The sequence below is a fragment of the Suricata suricatta genome, chromosome 4, assembly GCF_006229205.1.
Source record: "Suricata suricatta isolate VVHF042 chromosome 4, meerkat_22Aug2017_6uvM2_HiC, whole genome shotgun sequence".
Taxonomy (NCBI): Eukaryota; Metazoa; Chordata; class Mammalia; order Carnivora; family Herpestidae; genus Suricata; species Suricata suricatta.
Genome location: NC_043703.1, coordinates 117,681,934 through 117,709,585, shown reverse-complemented (window position 1 = coordinate 117,709,585; position 27,652 = coordinate 117,681,934). Strand labels below are relative to the sequence as shown.

At 45.8% G+C, this 27,652-nt stretch overlaps 1 protein-coding gene across 1 annotated transcript in view; it reads left to right on the top strand.

Annotated features, from left to right (window-relative positions):
• TACR1 (tachykinin receptor 1) overlaps window positions 1–20,906 on the top strand; it is a 139,242-nt gene extending 118,336 nt beyond the window's left edge. The window contains exons 3-5 of the mRNA XM_029937680.1: window positions 16,993–17,143; window positions 18,210–18,406; window positions 20,429–20,906. Of these exons, the coding sequence (XP_029793540.1) occupies window positions 16,993–17,143; window positions 18,210–18,406; window positions 20,429–20,720 (640 nt within the window). The 3' untranslated portion in view covers window positions 20,721–20,906. The remainder of the gene's footprint in view (window positions 1–16,992; window positions 17,144–18,209; window positions 18,407–20,428) is intronic.
• Window positions 20,907–27,652: the final 6,746 nt, after the last annotated feature.

The following is a 27,652-nucleotide window of genomic DNA, read 5'->3' as shown; positions in this document are numbered from 1 at the left end:
TTATCTAGTAAATATGAAATGCAACCTTTTTGTGGTCTTAATTTGCATTTTCCTGAGGAAGGACATGGTTGTTTCTGGAGGAGAGGTGATCAGCTGCACAGAACACTGTTTCTAGATGTAACAATTTAACGGGTCACCCCTCTCAAAGAGGTCTGCGTTTTACTGTGGGACAGTGACTGCACTCAAAGGAATGGATCTTAAGTAGTGTATAATCAGCCCGATCACAGGCCAGTGAGAGAAGGGACAGCTAGGAAGAGGCGCAGATTCACAGTACCCCCATATCTAGGGTGACCAACCTTTCTGATTTGCTTAGAACTGACGGCTTTCCTCGGATGCAGGACTTTTTGTTTTAAAGTCAGAAAAATCCCAATCAAGCCAAGACAAGCTTGTCATGTACCCACACTACACACATAGATGTCCGCCAACCCTATTCATCCTAAAACATTTTACTCCATGCATGGAGCCTAACGGTCATGCGCGCGCACACACACACACACACACACACACACGGCCTGGCCTCCATGTGTCAGATGGCAGCATACAGGCTGCAATCTGAAGCTACCTTCTCACCTAATAACATTGCTCCAAGGGACCATCCTTGTTCTCAGTGAATAAGGTGAGTGAAAGAATTTTATTTCTCACTTCAAAAGAAAAATCTGGATCACATTGCATTTTATACCAGTGTGTTTCTTAATAGCTGTTTTTCCAAAAATCCCTGTTTCCCCTGGCTGGGGAAATGTGATGTCTCGAAAACACATCTCAAAAATGATACAGGCCCCAGGGTTAGTCTTCTGGGAGAATCAGCCACAGGCTACAGAGCCACATTATGCGGACATGTAGTCCAAATTCTGCCTCCCCTACATGTAAGGCCTGGGTACACACAGGAGCTCCTGACGGATGCCTGTGTCTCAGGCAGGCTAACGGGGCTCTTGCTAGAGGTGGGGTTTCAGGGAACAAAGACGACAGGAACCACCACTGTCAGTTTTTCTCCCTTGCAGCAAGTTTTGACAGCACAAGTCAACACTTGTGTCAACAGTTTCTCATCTTGCAAACAGGCTTGGTGCTTCTTGTGAGCCGGGCTGGTATTTAGCAGGAGCGCATGTGTACAACTGTACCTGTTGTGAAAGTACTCTGATACTTCCGTCCGTTTGGTAAATAGTGTAGCATGATAAATGGTTTTAAAAAATAGTAACTAATTAGTGATCTAAGTTCTAACATGTATGGTTTATCTCAGATACTGTACGTGCAATATAATTCCAAGAAATTGTTGTTGCTGTTGCTGTTGCTGTTGTTGTTGTTGTTGTTGCTGTTGTTGTTTGGGCAGAGCACAGAAAGGCAAGAGACCACTGTAAGTAGCCTTTATTTACTTCAGGAATTGTGAAGTTGCCTTCAGGTTCAAAGCCCTAGGGTAGGAAAGGGCTTCCCAGGTGGGCCCAGGAGAACCTATTCTGTAATTGCCTCCCCCTGCCTGGCAGACAGGGCCCTTCAGGTGGGGTGGGGAGCCTTGCTTTATTTGGTCTGTGTCTCTTAGTCCAACATGAGGCCGTAGAAAAGGAATCTGCCCAGAATCCCATTAAACGGCCAGAAGAGTGAGTGTCTCAGGAAGTGGCAGGGGGATTCCCTTCTCTGTCTTCCTACTTCCCCCTGAGTGGTCTCCAGACAGAGAAGCCTATGCCAGGCTGCCCTCCCCACGGGCTGACAGCTCCCTCCCTGCCAGACCAGTTCAGGGGGCACCGGCCTCGCTCTGGGCAAGCAAAGCCCCTGGAACACCCTCACTTGTGAGCAACCACCATGCCCTCATCCTTCAGTCCCTCTTGTTTCTTTCTCTCTTTGGCCTTCCTCCCATTTTGTGCCTGGGCTCACACCAGTTGCTGCCTCTCTGGCCAGCAGCAACATCACGTGCACCTCCATTGTCTCATGCACTCCCTCGGAGGTGGTCAGACAGAAGATGCAGGCACCAAGCCTGGTGAGCAGCCCCAGCCAGTCACCACCCATCCCAACCTTCTCCTCCCCCTCCTCCTCCTCTCAGAAATAGTCACCCTCTGGCTTTAGGTACCACTGGGCACTTCCACACACAGGATGCAGGAGCTGTCTGTGCAAGCCAGACCCAGGATGGGGGTCACCTCAGCACCCAGGCAAGGCCATCTGGGCGTGGGGCTGCCATGCAGCTAGGAGCCGGGCCGGAGTGAGGAATAAAATCAACGGATGGTAGCTCATCTGGATGGTGATTATGGGCAACAACACAGAAAAATGGTCCTTGAACAATGGCCAGATTCTCAGTGATTTCCAGACACCCAGTCTAAATGCCAGTGGCTAGTGAAGCTTTCTCTTTTAATGTAGTGAGGTGTTTTAAATTAAAGGTCTGCCTCTTCTGCAGAAATCATCTTTCCACAGTTAAAATGTAACTTCCTGAATATAGTAATGATGCCAGGAGTCAGTAGCCTAGCTTAGTTTCCTTTGGTTTAGCTTGGATTGGCTCACCTTAGGTTAGTATTTGTAATGTCCTTACTGACACAACAGGAGACTGGAGAGAAAAAAAAAACCCTATATCAGTCCCCAAGTTTTGTTTAAATTTTTTCCATGCAGTGTGGATGTCTGTGAGCCACAGATCTTGAGGACTTGGGCAAACATGTCCTGAAGTCGACCTCACCGTGCTAAGCTATCTTCAGGACACCTGTGTGGCAGGACTTACAAGCTGCTGGTGTCCAGAGGGCAGGCGCGTTCACACCCCTGAAGACCCCCACTGTGAAGGACAGTGCACATCATTTCAGCCTCTCGGAGTGTGATGCCAGGAGGCCCCACTCAGCCAACAACCCTCCCGCACCTCCATTACGTGATCTGTGGCCTGTCATTTTGGCCAGCACTAGCATCCGTTCTGCTCACCAGTCATACCTCTCCCAGAAAATGGCTTACAAATCAGATTCCTGAGAGCATGGTTAGTGTGCCCATGCCTCTGAGGCTGTGCATGCTGACAAACGAGGGTTCTGGGGCCCAAAGCCTGGGCCAGCCTCAGTGCTGGAGAGAGATCATCAAGGTGAATGCTCTTTGCGGGTCTCTTGCAGCCAACCAGCCAGCGGTCCCCAGAGACACCTTTGTGTGCCACAGACACCCATTGTCTTTCAAACTGCAGTAAAGTTCACTGCAAATCTGTCTAGGGAGGAATTTGGACACTGCTCAAAGCTAGACTTAAATTAGGACATATATTGTTTTAAGCAGATGGATTTAGGTTCCCTCTTTGAGAAAGGTTCTCTTCACACGGAAGTGGGGCCGCCTGCCTCAGAACCACTGAGGCACTTGTTAAAACTCAGGTCCCAGGCCCTCCCTCAGAATCTCTGCAGTGGGGCCCAGGAATCAGCTTTTTAAAAACATGCCCATGGTGATTTTTTGTTTTGCACAATCTATCTGAGAACAACCACCATAGAGATGGAAGGCAGCCAATGGGATTTCACACATGAGCAAAACCTCTAGGCTTTCTCCTTCTACGTCCAGGAAGCCAACTTATTTCCTATCTTTAAAAACATTTTTTGTTATTGTCCAGTTAGCACCAAAACAGATTTTGACCCAAGGACTGAACTCAGAGAGAGTCTAGAATAAGCCTGGGTTGTCTCGGTCTGAGCTGCCACAACAGAACACCATACACTGGGCAGCTATCACCGCCAACACTTATTCCTCACAGTTCTGAAGGCTGGGAAGTCCAAGCTCAAGGTGCCCACCAATTCTGTTCCTGGTGAGAACCAGGAACACGTTAGGGTTCTAACGTGTGAATTTGGGGGACAGAAACATTCAGTTCATAGCAGGGGTCTTGCTGGAGAGTCATAGTGAAAAGCAAAGAGGTTTTTAGGCTGGATCCCCCTTCCCACTCCTGATTTTGTGGGACTGGAGAGAGAGGAAGGCAATGAGTGACCTCTTCCATCCACCTGCCCTTGGTTCCCCCAGATGGACAGTGGTGACCTCAGGGTTCTGTTTTTCACTGACAAAGTCAGCAGAAGTGACACCTGTGTGACTGGGTGAGCCAGGAGGGGTTCCAGGAATTGCATCACTATGAGTAGGGACACAGGATGGGACAGCCATGAGGGTGCTAAAGAGTTTCTTAACCCTTCAAGGCCTCACTAAGTCCTTTAATCTGTAGTACCCTGGAGCTTCTTGGGACCCCCCTTCCAAGTGTGAGGGCAGAATCGTAGAGTGGAAAAAGAAAGAGATAGATTAAAATCCCAGCTCAAATTGCATGTTAGTACCATGATATCAGTCCACCTCAAATTTAAGTGGAAAACTGAGGTAATGAACCTCCACCTTAACAGAATTGGTGTTGGCATTAAACAGGGTAACGTGTGGTAACTTGCTGGCCTGCAGTTGGTGCTAAACCAAGAGGAGCTCAAAAAATGAGTTCACCAAGGCATTGCTCCCAATGCTTTCCACAGTGTCCATGGCCCATCTGCAGCCTCCTCACTCCCACCTCATATTTTTACATTTTCTCCCCTAGCACACCTGCACGTCCCAGGAATGCCAGCAAAAATCAGGAAACCTGGCTAAGGGTAGCTGTATTAGTCCACATTGCCGTCAACCTTCCAGCACCTCCCATATTGATGTCATGAGCTGCCTTCCTGTGGCTGCCCTCCTCAGGCCTCTGTTCCTTCCCTGCATCTTTGACTCAGCAGATGATTCATATCAACCCCACCAAGAGGACATAAACTAGACCCTACCTTCCTCCCTTCCCTCTCTGCCCTTACACTTGAGTCCTAGTCCTGCTCCTTCTGAACTATCCCCTGCTAACTCCCCCTTTATAGTACCATTGGCTCCTGTTCCCACTCACAAATCCATGAAGTGCTCTCCCCAGACTAAACATTGGCCTCCTGGCTGCCACACCGCTCCCCTCTCTCAGCGCAAACATCTATGCAATGTTCACTGAAGTTATATTTTTCATTGACATATTCCTTTGTTCCTGCTATCTGCTTTTGTCCACTGAAATTGCTCATGAGTAACCTCATCACTGTTGAATCCAGTGATCTGTCCTCAGTTCTTTTCCATTGTGGGAAGAACATAAGAGAAAACAAGGTGGGTGAGAGCAGGAGGGAACACTTCCTGAGCAGCCACTAGGTTCCAATCACTAATCTGGGCACCATTTAACAAGTAAGAGCGGAGATTGCAGATTATGTTAGAGAGAGCTTTAAGCATCCCTCTAAGGAGTACATGCTTACTGGTAGGCAACTACCAGTTCATGCAACAGGTAGGCAGTTGGAAGCCTGAACAGGGAGGTCATTTGTATCAATGATCAGAGCTGGGTTTGGGGCAAGCTTAATCTGTGGTTGATGATTTAGAGTGAAGAAGAAAGATACTCTCCACTCCTGCTTTCAGAGAGCTTGCAGATAACTTGAAAGATAAAGCTCATGTCCATAGAATGAAGAACTATACAAGGTGTCAAGTAACCAAAATCTAAATTGAGAGAAAGTGGTCTGGAAGATCAGAGGAATGGGAGGGATTATGAAGACCAGAGAAGCTACCCTCGAAGAAGGGTAGGACTAGGGTTGGGTGTCACAAGGGAGCACATCCCAGGAGCATAAATGAGACCAGTGACGGCACCTCATTGGCCAGCACTGTTTTCTTCTGCATGTGGCTGTGACACAACCCCTTCTCTTCGCAGTGTCGTGGAGCAGGGGCTGTGGATTTTAAGAGGCTGGTAGTCAAAACTATAGGCTTTGCAAGACCTGGGGTCTCTGCCACAGCTCTTCCCTTCGGCCACTGCAGCACAAAACTTACTGACATACTTAAAGCAATGGCCATAGCTGTGTTCCAAGACAATTTTATGGTCCCTGAAATCTAAATTTCATATAATTTTCACATGACATGAAATAATCTTTTTTGATTTTTTTAATCATTTAAAAATGTGAAAATCATTCTTAACTCACAAACTCTATGAAAACAAGTGGTGACCTGACTTGACCAGTGGGCGGTACTTTGTGTCCCATGCCATGGACGTGGAGCCCATGGCGTCAGGGGACCTGGGTCCATGCCTGACCACTCCCCTCCACCACCATGACTCACCAGAGGCACAGCTATGCAGAAGCTACCTCCTGAGTCTCAGCTTCCTTGCCTGCAGAGTAGAGAGAAAGATAGGAGCATCTAATTCCTCTGGTGGCTGTGCAGAGTAAGTGAGCAGGAAGTCTTGAACCCATGAAACTTCCCCAGAGGCACAAAGAAGCACCAGAGTGCAGAGCATAGGTATGGTTGGAAAAAAACTTGAGATTCAGAGTCATGAGATTTAGGGTCTAGTCTGAGATCTGCTGCATGGTCTTTGAAAGGCAGTTCCTTAGTTTCCTCTTATGTAGAGTTGGAATGATTTTACTCACTCTGGGGGTGATTGGTTGGGGGCAGGAAGGTAGGAGATGTGGGAGAAAATGCCAAACAAATATGGTTGCACCTGGAAAAGTTAAGGAGGCTTTATATCACCCAGTACCCAGATCTCAGTTTCTAATTTTGTTCTTTATCAAAAAGGAACCAACACACACACATACACACACAAACAATGTTGGAAGTCAGGAGACATGGAGGGGCAATCAGAAGAGCTCCCAATGGCTGAAGATAGAGCAATTGGAACAAAAAAATAAAGTAGTATCGGATTAAAATCCGAGGTATAGAATACATACACATGGGTCCATATTGATATAAAGGATTGAATAAACAAGTAAGTGAGGAAGAATAGACAAATATTCTATTGGTCCCACATTATCCCATGCAGAAAAATTCCAAATAGTTTATGTAGATATTCCACTGTCAAGGAGGGGGAACATAACTCCCTATCCTCAAGTGTGGGCTGTGCATAGTGGCTTTCTTCCAAAGAGCACAGTATGGAAAGGGACAGGGAGTAGCCTTAGGGTAGATAAACCTGAAAAACGCTGCCTCAGTCAAGTGATCCAAGTCAACATCAACAGAGATAAGCCATACTGATAGCATGTGATGAGAATGGCTCCTTACCTTTGGGGTCTTCCACCAAAAAACCCATCTCCCCCATCCCGTAATGAGAAAAACATTAAACAAATCCCAGCTAAGGGACACTGTACAAAACTGCACCCTCAAAACTGTCAAAGTCGTCAAAAACAAGCAGTCCTGAACTTTGTTTAATAACAAAGCATTGCTCTTAGTAGGATGTCTAGTTTAATAGGCAAAGGTAATAAAAATAGGAACTCTATTAAAAAGTTGCCAAAAAACGGATGTCCACAGCAATAATCATAAACAATTCCTCATCTTCTCTTACCTCCTGCTCTCATACTCATCACTGCTCCCCTCAGGCCCTCCCCAATCAGAACCTCCTTCCCACATCAAGTCCACACAGACTTTCTGTCTCTATGACACAGATCAGCTTAGCTTTTATTCCAGCAATAAAGACCCCTTTTTGTGTAAGAGGGAAAGACCACATAAAAGGTGATGTAGAAATTACTAAATTCTCCTTGGCTGGCTTGGAGAGGCATGAAGATCTGACAATACTCCCACATTAAAAATGTTTGTCCTCTCACATACAATCCACAGCAGACTTCAAAGTGATTAATGTAGTCTCCTTGAATATTTCTTGTGAGACACATAAATTGCATTGCTCAATTTGCTAATGGAAACTACAAACTGGCAGCCTGTGTGGCTCATGGTGTAAAGGTCTATTGTCTATGCTAAGAAACTCGGCTGAGGAGCAGAAAGTAGGGTGTTTGCCTTTCCCACATGTTTCAGCCAACTGGGATCCTCTTCGGGCTCAGGGTTCAAGAATAGAAAAGGCCGTGGAAATACAAGAATGAATTCAGGTATAAACCAGAATCCAAGACTTGTCCACATTCCAAGTCACCCATGTAGATGAAATTGAATGCTAGGTCTGATGTTTTTAGCTCTATTATTTTTTCAATACATCACCTGCCATTGTAAAATGCTGTGTTCATTCTTTAAAAAGCTATGGTTTCCCTGATCTGCATGACATTTATCCATTCTTCTTCTGAGATCATCTGAGCAGAAAGAGGAAAAAATGCAAAGGGTTGCAAAGAAAAAAAGAACAGATCTGTTTTCTATTCCCATTTCAACCCTGAGACTTGAACAAGGCAATTACCTTCCCTGTACCCTAATTTTTCAATTTAAAATGGGGTCAGTAATAACTGTCTCTTACCCCAAGTCCCAGAGGTAACGACACAAAGACAAATCCACTTGGCAGAAACACCTTTACAATGAAGCTACTGTACACAGACAATGTGAAATTTCTGCATCTTTTACAAGCCAGCAGCTGTTCCCACTGCACCATGCTTGATACTAGATTTTATCAGAAGATTTCACCCAAAGAAAAAGAAAATGGTCACTAACTGGCCATTTTTAGCAGGTGTTATTGCTAAGATTTGCCTTGTGAAGAAGAGATACTTTCAGACACAGCAAGAGAAGGCCATGAGATTGGGAACTTAGTCCAGACAGGGTGGACAGGCTATTATGACTAGGATTGTTTTGATTATTTTAAGTGTTTCTCAGATCCCAAGGACTAGAAGGAGTGTAAAAACAAGCCAACACCTACATGAATGGTGCATCTTACTTACATCAGGAAATGTTTATTGATACCAGTTAGCACCGACTGAAGCAGTTTTAAAACAATGCCTCACCAAAAAATAAATAAATGGATAAATAACTGTATGTAAATGCTCAATAGAATGATAAAGTACAAGCACCAGTTCTGCTGCATGCATCTGAGTCCCTCTCAACTTCGATTTCATTACAGGCTGCAGCAGCCAGGGCAAAACTGCATCCCAGATCTGTCCCTGGTTACTCAGCCAGCAAAGAGGATTCCACTGCAGTGATAGTCTGCCAACCTCAAGCAGAGCACATTAACTATCTGGAAAGGTTGAGGGTGGGTGAGTTGTATCCACAAAACATCAGTGCCCACTGATATTTGTAAAAAACATGTCACAGACAAAACGCAGTTTTGTTCTCAATAGGATTGTAATAAACCAAGGAGGCTCACAAAGCTCGTGCTGCATTGGTAAACCTGGGACCGAGGCACATTCTGGAAAATGGCATCATGACATGGTAAGGGATTGTGGGGTGAGGTGGACCCCGTGCAATGAATGCTGGCACATAAAATGCACATAAAATGCTGTATCGCCCCTGTTATGGGGAAAGGCCAGTAACCTCGATGAAATGCTGATTGATTCAGGAGCTGGTGTCAGTTTGGCGCCACCTGGTGGTGACTGTCCTCTCAGACGTCGCTATCTGGGCTGTCTAGTTTGGTTGGGGCTTCCAAAACTACTATGGGGATTCCAGGGACATACATGATTTGATGTCATCTGCAAGACTGAGAAGATTGACCAGGGAACAGAATACAGACTCAGGAGCTCCCTCTCTGTCTCCCTGACTCCTGAGACAGAGTCTCCTTCTCCACCACATTCCCTACCCCACCAAAGTAAGAACCTTCATCCACCTTGGGATCTTCCTGGTCACCACTATCTCAGACCACCCCTCTTGGTCCCGTTCCAGAAACAATTCCTCCTCTTTCATTTCCTCAAAGTCCCACTGATGTGGAGTTATTGAGGCTGTTTACAGAACACAAGAGGAATAATTATAGAAATTAGTGAATTATAGCACAAGACAGGATAGTACTTTCTTGAATTAACCCTCAGATACCACTTGTTCTTTCTCACCACCAGCAAACCCTTGTTGGCTGTGCCCTTTCACTAATCCCTGCTTCCAATAGTGAAGCTCAGGAATGCTCACTCTTGCTTTCTCTCTTTCTCTCTCTTCCCTCCCCTCCCTCTCATGCTTGATCTCTCATCTTTCTCTTTCTTTCTTGTTACTTGTACTCTTGATATTCCCCCCTCACAGAGACAGGTTTAGTACGTGTCTCCCTACCTCAATTAAACTTCTCGCCTATCTTTTCTTGTCCCCAAACACAATAAGGTCCTCAGCTAAACCTAGGGCCATCTGATACATGCTCTTCTCTCAGTATTATGAAGCCTGCAGAAGCTTTGTAATTCAGCGTTTATTTTGTTCTTTAACATACAACCCAGTGAAATTTTCAGGCAGGAGTATAGTCCTCCTGTCTCTACCCCATTCTCACGAGCAGACTGGAAGGAGGAGGGGTGTGGGTAAAGAAGCTTGGTTTCCTTCTGCGGGAGTCCATTGTTTACCCGTCTCTTCTTAGAACATTTCCAAACTCTGGAGCCATTCCTGGCAACACATCATGTTTATGACATTTCTCTTTGTCGGAGAGACCTGACCAAGAGAAACTCTGAGACCAGGACATCATGAGAACCCATGCAGGGATGGGCCAGCCGGTTTACCATATGCTCTCTTCTGGGACGCTGAAAGCCCGGCTGCAAATAACTGAAACTATCCCCTGACCCTCTTCGTAAGAAATGCGCAGGTCTAGAAATATTTTGTATTCGAGACCTGTGTAAAACAAGACGAGTTGTGCTGCCGTGGATAAATGAAATACTACAAAGCCACAAAAACGGAGATGGCCCGGAGCTGGCACCAGTAAGAAACATCAAGGAAACAGAACAAAAGCCCAAAACAGAGCCAAGGATACATGTTAGTGGTATAAGGTATAAGCACAATTTCAAATCAGCAAGGAAATGATGCAATATCTAATAGTGTTGCTGGGAAAGCTGTAGACAATTACTGAAGAAAACAATGTGGCGGCTTTTGTCATAATACTCATCAAAATAAATCCCTGATGGATTAAATAGTTGCAAAGCAAATAATCAAATAAATAAACTGGGAGAAAGCAGGGGCGAATATTTTCATGACTTCAGTACTGAAAAGGTAATTCTAAGTATAATATGATAGAAGCCATAAAGAGTTCTTGCAAAATAGTAAGGACCATATGAACACCCCCATGTAAAACTGAGCAAATTATATAAGCAGTCAATTTGGAAAAGAAGAAATGGCAATGACAAAAAGCATAGTTATAAAATTTCAACTTATAACGAATCAAGAATGTTAAAAGTAAGCTATCATGTTGTCGAAGACTAACAGACATCCCAATGCCCAGCGCCACTGTGCAGGAAAAACAGAAAGCCCAGAGGCCATGAATTAGCGATACTTTCTGAAGAGGGACAGTATACACCAAACCTTGAAGAATACTTTAATTCTGGCTAATTAATTCTAGGGAAATAAGAATGAGAATGAAGATATGTATTGAAGATGTTAACTACAGTATCAGTTAAATATAAAACATTTTATATAACTCAAATGTCCCAATTAGAAGACAGGCTGAATACCCATGTACTTCCATAATATGGGGCATCATTACACTTGTTAGAAACACTGTATAGAAACAGATTTATTGACAGAAAAAGGAGATTGTGACATTGTTATTTTTGAAATAATATAAAATATACTTACGTGTGCACAGATAAGAGTGTGCATGTGCAGATAGGTATAGGAAGATGTCGATTTTATGAGAATTTATTTCTAGGCCATGGGATCACAATGACTTTTGAAGGTCTTCTTTTAAGTCTTTATTTTCAAATCCATAATAAATATATAGTGCTTGCAAAAAGAAAACTATTGATTACAAAATTAGGGTGCCTGGGTGGCTCAATCAGTTAAGCATCTGATTCTTGATTTTGGCTCAGGTCATGTTCTCAGGGTCATGGGATCAAGCCCCAAGACAGGGCTCAAGACTCTCTCTCTCTCTCTCTCCCTCTGCCCCTATCCTGTGTACTCTCTCTCTCTCCCTCTCTCTTCACTCTCTCCCTCTCTCTCAAAAAAGAAAAGAAAAGAAAAAGAAACCAATGACGAAGCAGGAAATGCTCAGGTCTGGGGCTCTGTGCCTGCAGGACATGCATTCAAGCAGATGCTGAACACACTCCTGTAGAGGGTGCCCTCCAGGGGGCTTCTTGCTGGGTGTGGGTATGGAGCCAGTGAGAATTCTTATGTCCTTCCAATCCTGAAATGATATCTTTCTATGAAGCATTTCCTTGGGGCCAGTTCTGTCAAGGACTCCCAAGAGGAACACCACAGGGCTCTGTCTCCAAGGACCATAGCATCTAATGAAGCAGATAAAATATAAAAGGAGCCTGGAGAAGAACACATCAAAATTCTGACTTGTGTGGTTTAGACAGTGATTGCAGAAAAACATATGCTTTATTTCCTCTCTTGTTCACTGGCAGGAGCTGAGCCACTGGGGTAGGAACCTGGGGAACCGAATTTTTCTGTGAATTAAATGAATACACGTGAGCATCTGCCTTGATTAGTCAGCACATTCTGCAAGAGGCTGATTTGGGGATATTTCTGCCCCAAGCTTATGCCTGGATGCAACTGATGGAAGCATGACCCCAGCCCTTCTCTGAAGGACAGCGAGAAGGACATGTTCTCACATCATTATATCCCAGGGTAGACAGGTCACAAGCAGGAGAGGGCACATGGGGGCTTTGTTATCCCATGCAGATGTCTTCCTCTGGCCCCTGCCCGCTCCCTCCCTTCTGTGACCCAGCAGTTTAGGAATGGAGTCCCCACATAGGGACCCCACTCCTCACTCCCCATCAGCCAGTCCCCCTGCTCTAGCCATCGCTGGCCACCCCACAAAAATGGAATCTGCCAATGACCTCTTATTTCCAAAACTACAGAGCAAGTTCCTGTCCTCACCCCACCCCCTGCCTTCCCAACACTCCACCCCTAAGGAGGCTCCACCAGCCCTGGAACTCTCCCTCTCTGCCCCCTGCTCCCACCCCTTGCCCTCCTCCTTCCCTCCTGCCCTGGGCTCACCCCGATGTGGGCCTCCTCCGCCAGCCTCCACCCTCCTCTCTCCCCTCATCTTCTCAGGGATTGGTGACACTCAAGGGCTCCAAATCTAATGTCTACCCAGGCTTCTTATCCTAGCTCCAGCCAGATCAAGACATTCAACTGCCTGCCCTGAAGGTCAGCATGTCAAAACGTCAGCTTGCTGACCTCCCCTGCTCTTCCTCCCGGGTGCCCATACCTACAACAGTCAGCCTCACTTTCTCCCATTCACGCAAGCCAGAAATCCAGCTAAATTGCCCACCAGCTTTTCCTCCCAGCCACATGTGGCACCCTTGGGGCCTTCCTCTCCTCCCCATCCAGTCTGCCATGACTCTAGCTCAGGTCACTATCGCTTCCAGCCTGGATCCTCACACAGCATCCTAAAGGCTGGTGCCTCCAGCCTTGCCTGCCTCCATCCAAGCCCCACCATGGCCGGAGCACAAGTATCTGATCATGTCACTCCCTGTTTAAAACCATTTTGTGGTTTCCCATCAACTTCAGAATACATTATAAACTCTCTAGCATGTCATAAAATGCACTTCATGATTTGGCCTCTGTCTACCTTTCTGGCCAAGTCCCCTGGTACTTCCTCACACACACTTCCATTCAGTCCGAGTCACAGCACAGCTGGGCATCGTGCCAAGATCCTCCCTTGGTGACCTTGCACTTGCTGTTTTCACTACCGGTAGTGTCCACCTCCTGCACATAGATCAGGGCCTGGCCAAGCACACCTCCTCCAGGAAGCTTTCCTAATCGGATTGGCTGAGAGTCTCACATCTTCATTCCCATTACTCTCCATGCACTTAGTAACAAAATGCTCACTGTGTTTAGGGTAATTTTAAAACCTGTTTACATATGTATATAATTTTTTATATTTCATATACATTTACAAAGGCCCCTGACACCTTAGTGTCTCCAATCTACTTGAAGAGGTAACCACTGTCAGTCACTTCCTTTTTTTTGTCAGTCACTTCCCATGGCACATTCTTTGGCACTTCTCTGTCCCCTGAAGACTGTGCTCCTGGTGAAGGGAACAGAGGCTTGGACCCTTCACACAGGGCCACAGAATTTATGAATTAGTAGACTGCAGGTTCTTTCTATCTCCAGTAGGACTGCATGGCTTTTGGGATTTGGTCTAACGTCTAGAAGTGAAAGTGAATGAGGAAATATATAGATTTATTTTTCTTTTACTGCAAAGAAACCACATTTATCTGCAAAGAAGACAATTTTTTGGAAGGAAGTAAAAAGTCCAGCAGGCATCTAGCACTGTGCTCGAAGAAGAGGCAGCCTGAGGACTGCCCAAGGAAGGGCAGGAAGGGGTTGTTGCTCAACTTGTGTATATTGAGGGGTGGCCCCACAAGTCTGAGATGCAAAGAATGCTCAGGGCACAGGCATGTTCCTGGTCACCTCACGTTGGCAGGACCATCCCAGGAGGCGGGTTCAGCTTGCTGCCCGTGAGCTAGGATGTACTGGACCATAGGTTGTCAGTTTAAGGAGGAATGACATCAGTCGCAGCTGCCAGCAGCAGTAGGCTCAACGAGGATGCCTCTCAGCTCCAAACGCATGGAGAACCCCCTGGAGAGCTTCTGAAACTCAGACACCCCAGCAGCACTGCAGGCCAGTCTTAAATCAGAAGCTGAGGCTGGAACCCACACACTGGAATTTTTCAGCACTCCCCAAGTGATTCCAGTGTGCAGCCAAGACTGAGAGCTCTGTGCTTCAAACTTGAACTTGCACATGAATCACCAGGAAGTCTTGTTAAAGTACACATTTTCTGATTTGGCCCATCAGGGTCAGGTCTGAGAATCTGCGTCTCTGACGACCTCCAGGTATTGCCAATGGAGCTGGCTTTATAGCTAGTGAGCAGCAAGTCACAGGGGGTATTCAAGAAGTAAGGGGCTGATTACATGGTGTGGAAATTGTAGAGAAGGGTAGCGCATTGAATGAGGGTGAACACATGAACACATCAGTGCTTCTCCACCTTTCTGTGACAGCTGAAATCTCCCAGCACCACCACCTAACAACCTGATCCACAGAAAGTCACATATAAACCCAGAGGAGCAGAGCTGCTTGTTAAAGTGAGAGCAGGAATCCCAGAGCTCTGCCCTCTTGGCCCCCTTCCTCCCCCATCTCAGGGCACCTAGAGCCTCATGAAGTGCATTAGAAGATGCACTGGATACTATTTAATAAACCCGTCTATCTGATTTCAAATGCTGAGGATTATTTCAGAGACCGGAGCTGTTGGTGCTTGGACAACGAGTGACTCCAGATAGTGAGACATTAGTAAACCTGGATTAGTGAGCATTACAGCATTATGGGCTGGCGAATCTGTAGGATTTGGGGTGACACAGTCTGAATTCAACAAGTTTATCCTGTAAAGTATGCCACTTCTAGAGGGGTGACCGGAGGGAACAAAGATAGGAGGTTGTTGCACGCACTTGCCTTCTGAGAGAACCAGTAAGTCCACTGGCAGAATTTAATGATCAGAATCCATGGACATATCTCATCAAGTGGGAACCAAGCCACCCCTGCTGTCACAGCCTCTTGCTATCACTCCTGGTCCTTTCTCTGGCTCACTTCAGATGTGCCCCTGTCCCCTCTTCTCTTCTCCCAAGGCAGAAATTAGCTCTGAGAGCTGATAAAACCCTGCCTGGCAGGAACCTGGGGAATATCAAATTGGAGAGTCAAAACATAGCGTGGAGCCACACATAATAAGATTACATGAAGTTCCGTTGGCCGGCTCTCTAAAATAATGATTTTGGCACAAAAAAATTACAAAACAGGATTATCTCCAATTAACTACAAAGATATGGTAAAATTTCTCCAAGAAGGTGTCAAGATGGAAGGAATATATTTATTTTCACGTTTTCTAGTGACGGAATTTCATTCATTTGACCTAGAGTCATTTAGAATGTTTAAAAAAATTTTTAATGCAGAGTCATTTAGAATTGTTAATAATTTGGACATCATTTGGATTATTTGCAATTCTTTTTTTAAATTTTTTTCTTGTTTATTTTTAAGAGGGAGAGTACAAGTTGGGGAGGAGTAGAAAGAGAGGAGGACAGAGGATCCGAAGTGGGCTCTGTACTGACAGCAGAGTCAGATGTGGGGCTCAAACTCATAAACCATGAGATCATGATCTGAGCCAAAGTCAGATGCTTACCCATCTGAGTCACCCAGGCACCCCGAGTATTTGTAATTTCAATGCAAACGGAGTTTATCTGAGCAAAATTTAGGAGGATACATGTAACCTTTGATCCCATCCAAGAATCAAACCTAAAGGTTTGGTGTTTTTTTTTTTTTTATGATTTAGGAAGGGGAGATTGTTGAGGGGCTCCTGAAGGGAGCAGAAAACTACTCATCTGGAGATGTAAGACCCCAACTTCACTAGAATTTTCTCATGAATTTTTTAAATTAAACTTATTGTGATAAAATATATAGAACATAAAATTTACCATTTTACATTCACTGTATTATTGCAACCATCACCACGATCCATTTTTAGAACTTTTCTATTATCCCAGGTTCTGTACCTATTATCCCATTCCCTCCCCGCAGCCCCTGGTAATCTCTATTCCATTTTCTGTCTCTATGAATTTGCCTATTCTAGATATTTCATTTAAGTGGAATAATCCAATATTTGTCCACTTGTGCCTGGCTTAGCCACTTAACATGTTCATGAGGTTCATCCAGGTTGTCATATGTTATTAGAACTTCATTCCTTTTCATGCCTGAGTAATATCCCATTGTAAGTATATACCACATTTGGTTTATCTACTCAATTTTTGAGGGACATTTGGGTTGCTTCCACCTTGTAGCTATGGCGAATAGTGCTGCTATGCAGCTTGGTGTGTAAGTATCTATTTGAGCCCCTGCTTCCAAATCTTCTGGATATATATCTAGAAGTGAAATTGCTGGGTCATATTCCTATGTTATTTTTAATTATCCCTGTTCTAGAATGGACAAATTAATGCCTACCTGACTAAAGTACATTTTAATGGAAATTAAGTTCTTACTTTTTATGATTTACAAATAAGTAAGAAAACTATTTTTCCTTCTTTTTAAAAAAATGGAGGCTGATAATTTATGTTTACTGATTCAGCTTGGCATTTTCCTAATGGTCTGATCTGTGATTTTCCAAAGGGTACTTTGTTTTAAACTGTAGGTTTTATATTCTATTCAAGTATGGTGAGGCCAACAGATAAAGACATGATTGCCATTATTCTTAGACTGACCCCTCCCATCCTTCCTGTGCAGGTACCACATCTGCGTAACTGTGCTGATCTACTTCCTCCCCTTGCTGGTGATCGGCTATGCATACACTGTAGTGGGAATCACACTGTGGGCCAGCGAGATCCCTGGGGACTCCTCTGACCGCTACCACGAGCAGGTCTCTGCCAAGCGCAAGGTAAGCAAAAAGCAAGCAGCATTGAACCCACCCTGGATCAGGCTGGCAAGCATATGAGCCTCAGAGCCTCAGGAGGCCCAGACGCAGCAGGCACAAAACATCCCTGGGTCTGTGGAACAAGGGAGGGAAACAGAGGGGATGTGGCACAGAGGAGGGAAGAGATCTTTCTTGGTTGTATTTGTAACCTACACCTGCCTATAGAGGCAAAAGCCACTTCTTTCTTGCCTGAAGAGTAATTGCAACCTGTCAAGCCATTAACACACACACACACACACACACACACACACACACACACACACACACACACACAACTACAAAAGCCTTGAAGAGTTCTTAAGTCCTCTTTTATTATTAATGTTTGATAAAATAATACATTCCCTTGGTTCAAACATCAAGAAGTATTAAAAGGAACAAAACGTGATGGAGACCAGAAACTGTGTTACATCATCCACTATTTATAAAAACCTTTTAAATCCCGTTTAACCATCTGGTGCTCCCTAGCCGCAGCTGTCCAGATCCCTCCCTTCCCCTTCCTCCCCCAGATACTGCCCTGGCCCCTTCCCTCTGCCTGCCCCCACCCACCCTGCCGTCACTGCTTCCTCCTCCTTCCTGGGTCTCTTCCCACTGAACACCCATTCTCCTGGGTCATTGTGTGCTCTCCCTTGGCTTCTCCAGCCCCTGCCCAGAGGGATGATACAACACAGAGATTCTCAAACTGAAGAGTGTTTCAGAGTCATCCAAAAAGTTTTGTTAAACCAGAATTCTGGGTCTCTCCCCCAGGGTTTCTGATTCTCTAAGTGTGGGATGGGGCCCAAGAATTCTTATTTCTGACAAGTTCCCCAATGGTTATGAAGCTGGTCCTGGAGCCACACTCTGAGAACTACTGACATAATCAAAGTCCTTCCATATCACATATAAATGGTCCTGTCTCCTGCTCCAAAGGGGTTGTTAGAGACACTTCCCACAGCACACAGCACTGTGTGTGGTGAGGGCACGGGAGGAGAGAGAAAGTAGCTGTGAGAAAAGGTGGCTGTGGCGGTGACCACCTGCCCCACCCTCTTGCCAGGTGGTCAAGATGATGATCGTCGTGGTGTGCACCTTTGCCATCTGCTGGCTGCCGTTCCATATCTTCTTCCTCCTGCCCTACATCAACCCTGATATCTACCTGGAGAAGTTTATTCAGCAGGTCTACCTGGCCATTATGTGGCTAGCCATGAGCTCCACCATGTACAACCCCATCATCTACTGCTGCCTCAATGACAGGTGAGGACCTCATCCCCCACTCTCTCTGGGGGCAACAAGATCATCTGTCTCATAGTGGCCATGAAGCCAACCTAAATGAGCAAAACCTTTGTGAGACAAGCAGGTAGGAGGGACAGCAGCAAAAACTGACCACACTACTGATCCCTACTAATTATTGCCGTGTAGCTTTATAAGCCCAAAAGTGGACTTTGTCTTTTCCAAGAACCAGATCTCCATACTTTTCTGTAAAGTCTTCTGACTTTTGAATATTGGCAAATAAGTTAGTGGGGGTGGGTAAGGGTGCACATTAAAAAAAAAACCCTCTGTGATTGATACATAGAAACAGGCCTGCACCTGGATTTGGTTCATCACCTGGGAGTTTGTTCCCTCTACCCAAGGATCCATGCACAGGGGGCTATGTGAAGGGGGACGGGGGGCAGGTCAGAGAGAGTGACACACAGATAGAGACTGATGGCTGTAGAATACCATTCTCCACCCAGCATCTCTTCCGTTTACTGGTCTCTCACTTGCCTCTTCCCATCTCATCATATAATTTGGGTAGTTTTACCTAGTTTCTTCCAGGACTTCCAGCAGGCCAGGGGAAGCAAAGAGGAATCAGGGCCTGAAAGGCACTTACTCAGTCACATCGATCAGGAGAGCTGTTCTGGCAGAAGCAGCCAAACTTAGACAAGCAAGAGAAGGGAGAGCCCATCAGGAATTGTGGTCACTGGGGTACCTGGGTGGCTCAGTTGGTTATGCATCTGACTCTTGATTTCGGCTCAGGTCATGATCTCACAGTTCATGAGTTCAAGCCCCACCCCAGAGTCTGTACTGAGAGTGCAGAGCCTGCTTGGGATTCTTTCTTTCTCTCTTTCTCTCTCTTTCTCCCTCTGCCCCTCCCCTGCTTGTGCTCACTCTCTCAAAATAAATAAATAAATAAATAAACAAACAAATAAACAAACATTTTAAAAATATATTTTTTTTTAAAAAAGGAATGGTGGTTAGCAATAGGGAATTCAGCTCAGTGTGCAGAGTCCCTGAGAGGGGGCTGGAATGCCATAGTGGCAGCCCAGTCTACCACCCGGAGCACCACCGCAACCTCTGTGTGGGAAAGGAGGCAGGGGGAGGGAGAGAAATAAAATGCTTGGCACAGTCTTTATAGCTTTCAGTCATCAACCTAGAAAGTGCCTTCTGTGAACGACACGCTCAGGTGTTGTGAATTTAGTGTCAGCCATTCTCTTGAACATTCCACATGCTCTCTGTTAGTTTAACTCATGGATTCATACTTATTCAAAGAGTCTGATGACCTTCCCAAACACTCTTGGGTTAAATATCCCAGTTTGTCTTTAAGTAAAGGCTGATTCTCCCTGTTTAGCACACAGGGAAACTGAGACACATTGAAGGGATGTGATTGAAGTCATCCTCAGTCAGCAGTCTACTTGAGGAACAAAAGTCCTGATAGGTGCTTTTACTGCCCAGTGACTAGCATAGTACCATGCATGAAGAAGACTCTCGGTGAACGCTTTTGTTAATGTTGAATTGATCCAAAGTCAGCTGACCCTGTACCGATGGAGGCAGCATAGTTTAGTGGTCATCCTCAGTAAACACACATCTCATATGAACCTGGGGTCTAGTCCTGCATTGGACCTTGACGAGTGATCTTCAAATCTTTTGGGCCTTAATGTCTCCAGCTGTCAATATAAAAAATAATAAAGGAGCACCCAGGTGGCTCGGTCAGTTAAACATCTGACTCTTGATTTCAGATCAGGTCATGATCTCACAGTTCATGAGTTTGAGCCCCACAACTGGCTCTGCACTGACAAGCATGGAGCCTGCTTGGGATTCTCTCTTTCCCTCTCTCTCTGTCCCCCGCCCCCACCACTCTCTCTCTCAAAATAAATAAACTTTAAGTAATAATAACAACAACAACAGAGAGTCACACTTGGGCATATCCATGTGTTAAAGCACTGATACAGTGGTGAGAATGCCCTCTGGAAGCAGGCTGTCCCCAACGGTCACCTCTCCCATCTGCTCTCTCTCCAGGTTCCGCCTGGGCTTCAAGCATGCCTTCCGGTGCTGCCCTTTTATCAGTGCTGGTGACTATGAGGGGCTCGAAATGAAATCCACCCGGTACCTCCAAACCCAGGGCAGCGTGTATAAAGTCAGCCGTCTGGAGACCACTGTCTCCACGGTGGTGGGGGCCCATGAGGAGGAGCTGGAGGATGGTCCCAAGACCACACCCTCATCCCTGGACCTGACGTCCAACGGCTCCTCTCGCAGCGACTCCAAGACCATGACAGAGAGCTTCAGCTTCTACCCCAACATGCTCTCCTAGACCGCAGGGCCGCAGCAGGGCAGCCACCACCACCTTTGTCTGGCTTCACTTCATGCATGGATAATGCCTTGATTTAGAAACCATCAGAAATGCCCTACCATTGGGGTTTGTGAAAAAGGGCAGAATGTTTTAGGGAAAATATCCCATCCTGAGTTAAAAAAAAAAAAAAACTGCATTCTTCCATGACTTTGATATCCCACATGTTGTGTGACCCAAGGCAAATCACTGAACTTCTCTGGGCTTGCAAAATGGCAAGGTTGGACTTGATTTTCCCTAAATTTCTTTCATGATTATAAAATTAACTTTGGTTGTATGTGGGAGCTCATTTAGGGATGAATCCTGCATCACCTGGATTTGCCTAGAGCCCCTGTCTTACTTCAGTGAAGTTGTCCACAATCGTGCTCAGATTATTCTTCATTAGATGGTGGAGCACATCACATCAACCTTCACTCGTTAAACAAAAGAAGGAACCACATAAAATCCAATGCAAAGATTTAACTCCATCTTCTAAGTATCCATGCATGAAAAGGAAGCATGGATGCCTTCCTTTAGGGACCTCAATATTTTAGTGCAGCAACACCTCTTAAGACTGAGAGCCTCAGGTCCATCTGCATTATATTCCCAGGGACTGTCCTGAGCAACCAGTATGGCAGAATATGTCCACTGATGCCAGCTAATGTCTGCTACAGACCAAGAGTCAGGAGGCCTGTGCCATATTTAATCTATCTGAGCCTCCCCTTCCTTATTTGTAAAATATGGGGCTGAGCTAGATAACCTGAGTATTCCTTTTAACATTCAGTGGTTCAAGGATTGTATGAGTTTTTTGTTAGTTTTACCAAAAAATTGGTAGTCTCAAAAAAAAATAGTCTCAAAAGTCTAGTGACTTAATACCCAGTTCCTGGAGAGTAAATTGTGTCAATATCCGTATCAAACATTCTCCAATTTATCCTAAAACCACGAGTACTTTCCTTCTGGAACGTTTTGGTCTTTGACAGAGCAGAGGGCTTCATGTCAAAGTTTGCATCTCTCCATCAGGTGTTATCGGGCCAAGTTCCACAGGTAGAGATGTCATGAAGGAAGATAAACATATGGGCTCCCTGCTCTGGCCTTTTGGGGTATCTGAGGGCAGGGGCACTAATGCAGTCTTAGCTTTATTCTAGCATGAGGCATGAACTCAGATGTCCATGAGCAAGGAGGCTGGACCCTGCAGTTCCACTTGTGGGAAGAGGCCACCTTGTATCTTCCCTTCAGATTCTCTGAATCTCCCTTCCTGTACCCATGGCTTAACTGGCCTCCTGTCTGAAAGGAATGGCATGGGCCACAGGGCAGTCAGTCTACCAAGAGCCATGAATTCAATCCTTCATGTCTCAGTAAAGCTTTGAGGTTTCCAGTAGGTAAGCGCACAATTTCTTGATATCTCCCAGATTTGTGCTTAGTCCAGATGTGGTTGAAAGCAGAAATCTCATGCAACATCCATGAATGTCTTCCTTGTGGTTTGAAGAATGGATGCATGCGTGCTGCATTTGTGGTGTTGACGGAGACCACTGCTGCCCACAGGCTCTATAGCTTTTACCAGCCATGCAGGCTATACCCCTATTAGGGCATTAGCAGCCCTGAGAAAGTTGTATAGCAACAGAATATGCCAGAATAACCCAATAGCCATAATTCTGCAAAGCAGCATGAGAAGGATTAAATAAATTAAATAAAGCTAGCTCAGTGTAGATATATGAATGAAACACATAAATTAGGAGCAAAAAAAGAAAAAGACCAATGCTCAAAGCATTAGTCATACCTCCAATAAAAATCTGTACCATGTTATTCATTCCAGAGGGATATATAAGGAACCAGCATGATAATGAAAAACACCTAAGAAGGCAAGTGTCTAGGGGTTGGGAACATCCTCTCTATTGAAGAGGTTAGAGATGAATTCCGCTAGGATCTGTTGAGTACCTGTGCTGTGCTTAGCCCTGATCTGGGGACACAAAGCTCCTACTCTTGAGGAATCTACCAGACTGGTTTGTGGCTAGCTCACCTATCCTAGTGGGTCAAGACTACCCATCAGGCATGGAGACCCCTGAGAAGCACATTCTCCCCAGGATTTTAAAGACCCATCCTCAACATGGGTAATCAAGCTAAAAGCTGGCACCTTCAGAGAGACTTTTGCAATGAGTTCACTGAGAAAATTGCAAAGAGGGCTACCAGGGAAACTGAAGGGATGACAGCATCAGCACCACACATAATAAGAGAGAATATTGGATGGTCCTGACTGGTTCAAATATGGCAGAATATCCTCCTGAGAAAGCCCAGCAAGCCTTCCTCTAACCTACTCTCCACTGAACTTACTAAAATTTTGTCAGTGCCCATGTGTGAAAACCATGATTTGCACTGTGCATGGGTCTCATTCTTATAGAAAATGTGCCACCCTGTGTTTATCTCCTGAGTGTTTTTCTTGGTGTAATGTTCAGTAGTAATAGAATATAAGACATCATGGGGCCATCTTTGTTATGTTACTTCCAAAATGTGGGATCCAGTTGCTGTCAGTGTGTTATGTGTACTGTGCCAATCCTCCTCCTCTTCATTTCATCACAGAGAGGAGCCGAGACATATATCACAGACTCAGTCAAATCATAGTATTTGAGAGGTGGGTGGGAGACCTTTCTGGGGGGAACTGAAAGGCCAGAATCCTTGTCCTCCCCACCCCCACCAGATTTTGAAAACACACTGGAATGTCCTTTCTCTTGGAAGGACTAAGAGGACTCCCGGGAAAAGGGGACTCAGGAGCTGACCTCATTGACCTGGTTTTCAAGAAGAGTATATAAGAGGATGGGGGTCATTCTTGAGGTTTCTGTTATCCAGCCCAGGATCCTGGAAAGAATTTCCATACAGAAATAAAGTATGTGTTTGACCATCTCATGCCTCTGTCTCATCACTGGGGAACCTCAGCACCCTACAGGATGCTGAATAGGGTGGTGAACCCTACTAACTTGCAGAGCCAGAAGGATGGAACCTAACATGCAATAGACTTCTAACTCTATGAAAAAATGGGTTGGCATACTGTGGGGGCTGTTTGCAGGTAGGCATCTGGGAAGGCAAGGTGGGATTGTATGAAATGCCCAGCAATGTCACTTGTGAACAGAGCCTGTCCATTCAGGTTCTCCCAGAACAGACACCAAGACAGAGTTAGAAATATAAGAGATCTATTGGAGGAACACCTGGGAAAGATAGAAGCGAGGAGGCAAAAGCCTGCAGGGGAAGACTGAAGCATAGCACAGATCTGACACCTGTGATGAAAGGGGGTGGGAAGGATGGGCAGCCAGAGCCTCAGACCATGGTGCAGCTATGAAGTCTTAGCCGGCCCAACAACACCCAGGTTGCCCACAGAGGGGCACCTGGGTGGCTCAGTCGATTGAGCATTGGATTCTTGGTGTCAGCTCAGGTCATGAGGTCAGAGTTCATGGGATCAAGCCCCATTTCAGGCTCTGTGCTAACAGTGAAGAGCCTGCTTGCAATTCTCTCTCCTTCTCTCTCTGCCCCTCCCCCATTCATGCTTGCTCCCTCTCTCTCTCTCAAAATAAATAAATAAACACTTTTAAAAAAAAGTTGCCCATGGCATAAATGACCAGGTCTGGCTCCCTTGCCACACGTGGTCACTGGGAACTCCCCTGGGAGAGAGTGGGCTGCAACCCTATAGTGAGTCCTGAGGCACTGCAGCTGGAGGCTGCCAGGTAATTCCCCCCACCCCCAGTTCTCTGTTGAAGGGACATGAGAGCTGGGACCCCCATGATTGCCACCAGAGCTTTGGTCCAGCCCCCTGTGTTTAAAAACACTGCCAGGAAACCATTGGCAGAATTCAAAACCTTAATGGTAATATCTGTGAACCTTGGCAACCTGTCTCCTACTTCCTGGGGCCACCCTGTACCACCTCACCTCTCAGGCACCTCCCTCAAAAGAGTGGGAGGAGCTGTCAGTGGATTTGCAATGACACAAAAGTTGTATAGGCATTGAAAGAAGGACTTTTGAGGAGAATATAGACAGTTAGCCAACATATGGAGTATCAGATGCAAATAATAAAAATGTTTCCATTTAAACCAAAGCACCTTAAATAGGTACTCTTGTAGAAGCTTCTGGGGATCCACAAACAGTTGCCCTCTGTTCTCCAGAGAAGGAGAGAAATGATAGTGTTTATAGGACAGGGGATGAGCAGCCTTGAGACCGTCAGAGCACAGTGACGGGTATACACAGCCCTGGAGAACCAGAGCAGCTCCTGGGAACTGGAAACTGCTCTGGAACAAAATCATAATTCATGCCAGATGCCCAGACGAGTTAAAGCTGTAGAACATCATTAAAGATGTCCGTGGCAGTAAAAACACCAAGTTTCATGATTAAGGGGAGTACTCACCCTTCTCCATGGGAAGACTGAGTATTTGTTAGGTGAGGAAGGACTAACCTGAGTTGTGGGCAAACAGATCACTCCAGCTATGGAGTACGGATTTTCCCGTGGAAAGGCACAGACATTTCATTTAGTCCTGTGTAGGCACATGTGGCCCCCATACACACTGCAGATGCTTAGCGTTTGGAGCCACAGCTGCTGGTGCCTCAGTCCCTTTCACAAAGCGCGAATGTATGTGAGGGTACATGACTGCACAGATCTCCTCAACTCTGGAACCTTAGGGCCAATTTTAGTCAGGACCCAGGCAGAGGTGGGCGAGGTGGGGACACACCAGGCATGTCCCCCTCATTCATCTTCAAAGGTGAGGGGAGCATCTGGCTGTAGAAACTGCTTTCCTGATCCCCACAGTGTGCTAAGACACCCACATTTATCTGTATCCAGTTCAGGAAATCAGGGAGGAAGGGGAATGAGGCCGTTAAAGGGCACATCTCACAAGCACCGAATTCAACATAAAGCGGTAGTGACTTTTGGTCCTGTCCTCCCTCCCAAGCAGCACAGCTAGGAAGGAGAAGAGGCTGCTGATTAGGAGCAAGTGCCTATCAGGTATCAGCACTGACTCAAGCTTGACAGGCAGCTGCCCCTGTCCTGTCACTCTCCCATGGCATGGTAGCAGCATACGTCACACCAGCTCCAGAGATTTTCATCCAAACCCAGGTCCTCTGCACTGCATGCACCTGTGTCCTTTCTCCTCCTGCCTTTTTATTTCCAGTTTCCTTTTGTTCTGCACACTTTACTCCAACATTGTTCCTATCCCTGGAAGCCCTCTCCTGGCACTCTCCCTGAAATCTCTAGGTTTCTTTTTTAATTTTTTTAATGTGTTTTTTGAGAGGAGAGAGAAACAGAGAGACAGAGAGCATGAGTAGGGGAGGGGCAGGAAGAGAGGGAGACACAGAATCTAAAGGAGGCTCCAGGCTCTGAGCTGTCAGCACAGAGCCCAACGTGGGGCTCGAACTCTCAAACCGCAATGAAATCTCTAGGTTTTAATGCCACTACTCTGGATGCCTTCCTGGTGCACTCATCAATAAAGAGAGGATTTGGTGTGATAGTGAGAATGACTAACCCTAACAAATCCCTTTTCCCATCTCCCCACATCACCCTTGCCTTCTCCATGTACCCACCCACACTTTCCCTTCATCCCCTAACCCCAACTCCCACTTACCCACTTTCCTTAATTGAGATGCTCTCAGAACAGGACTCCTGAATTAGTCCCTATACTTAAAAGAAGCAGCTGACCTAACAGCCCCAGCCTCCAGGCTGAGAGGGAAGAGCAGCAAACTCCAGGGCTGCCAGATTCCAGTGCCATCATCTCTTCACCATGTCAATGTATGGATCTGGAGAACACTGGTGCATGAAGAGACCACCAGACACAGTGAAGAAGAAGGGCAAGAGAGTGCATGCTCGCTGCCCACAGAGTTCTTTCTGGACTTGGTTGCTCCTTGCTGATCTATGCCCATTGCCCTCTTGTTCCTTAACTACCACCTGGAGAGGTACTTGTTTTGGCAGAAGAGTCCTATGGGGCAAAAACTATTTCTTAAAGATAGCAGCCATGTGAATTGGTCCAGATGATCAAAAAGAGACGCTGTGAAGGATGATTATGATCATGGTTCTGCTTTGGCCTCAGAAATTTGAGGACAACCCAAACACTTTCTCAAAATGGGAAGCAGACCTTTTCAGTTTATTTTATACCTATCAAGATTTGGCAGCTGATAATTCAACCTCATCCATTAAACATTTGCCTGGCCTCCCTGATGTAGCAGGTGCCCTGCTGGGATTTGGGAATATAAATTTCAGTAGCACTTGGTCTCTGCCCTCAAGTCCAGAGGGATAGACAGATGTTCACCATAGCCCAGTGGGAGGAACAACAAATCAGAGATGCTAGAAAGCACACTTGATGCCACACCTCACCAAATGTCACTACAAGATCACAAAGCCTTAAGCCCAGTGTATTCCTTGGCAGCAGTGCATAGACAATCACTCACAAGAAATGTTTGCTTGTTGCAATGACTCACTTCCAAACCCCCCCCCCAAGTTTTTAAGGCCAGAAGTTCTACTCCCTTATCAGATACATCCTCCTTTCTACTGTTAATTTCAAATCCTCCCAAATCAAACGCCAGTCCCTCAGCAGTCCAACTGGAATGTGACTAGCTAGGACTACCTCTAGCCCAGCATCTGGCCAGGTTCCTCACTGGTGCCACAGGACTGCTCTCTGCTGCACAGGTTAGGAGCACCTGGGTGGCTCAGCCAGTTGAGCATCTGACATCAGCTCAGGTCATGATTTCGCCCTCTGTGAGTTCAAGCCCCACATTGGGCTCTGTGCTGACCATCTCAGAGCCTGTAACCTGCTTAGGATTCTATGTCTCCCTTTCTCTCTCTGCCTCTCCCTGACTTGCCCTCTGTCTCTCTCTGTATCTCAAAAATGAATAAATTTAAGAAGAAATTTTTAATGCACAGCTTAAAGATTCAAATGAATGAAGTACCCAAC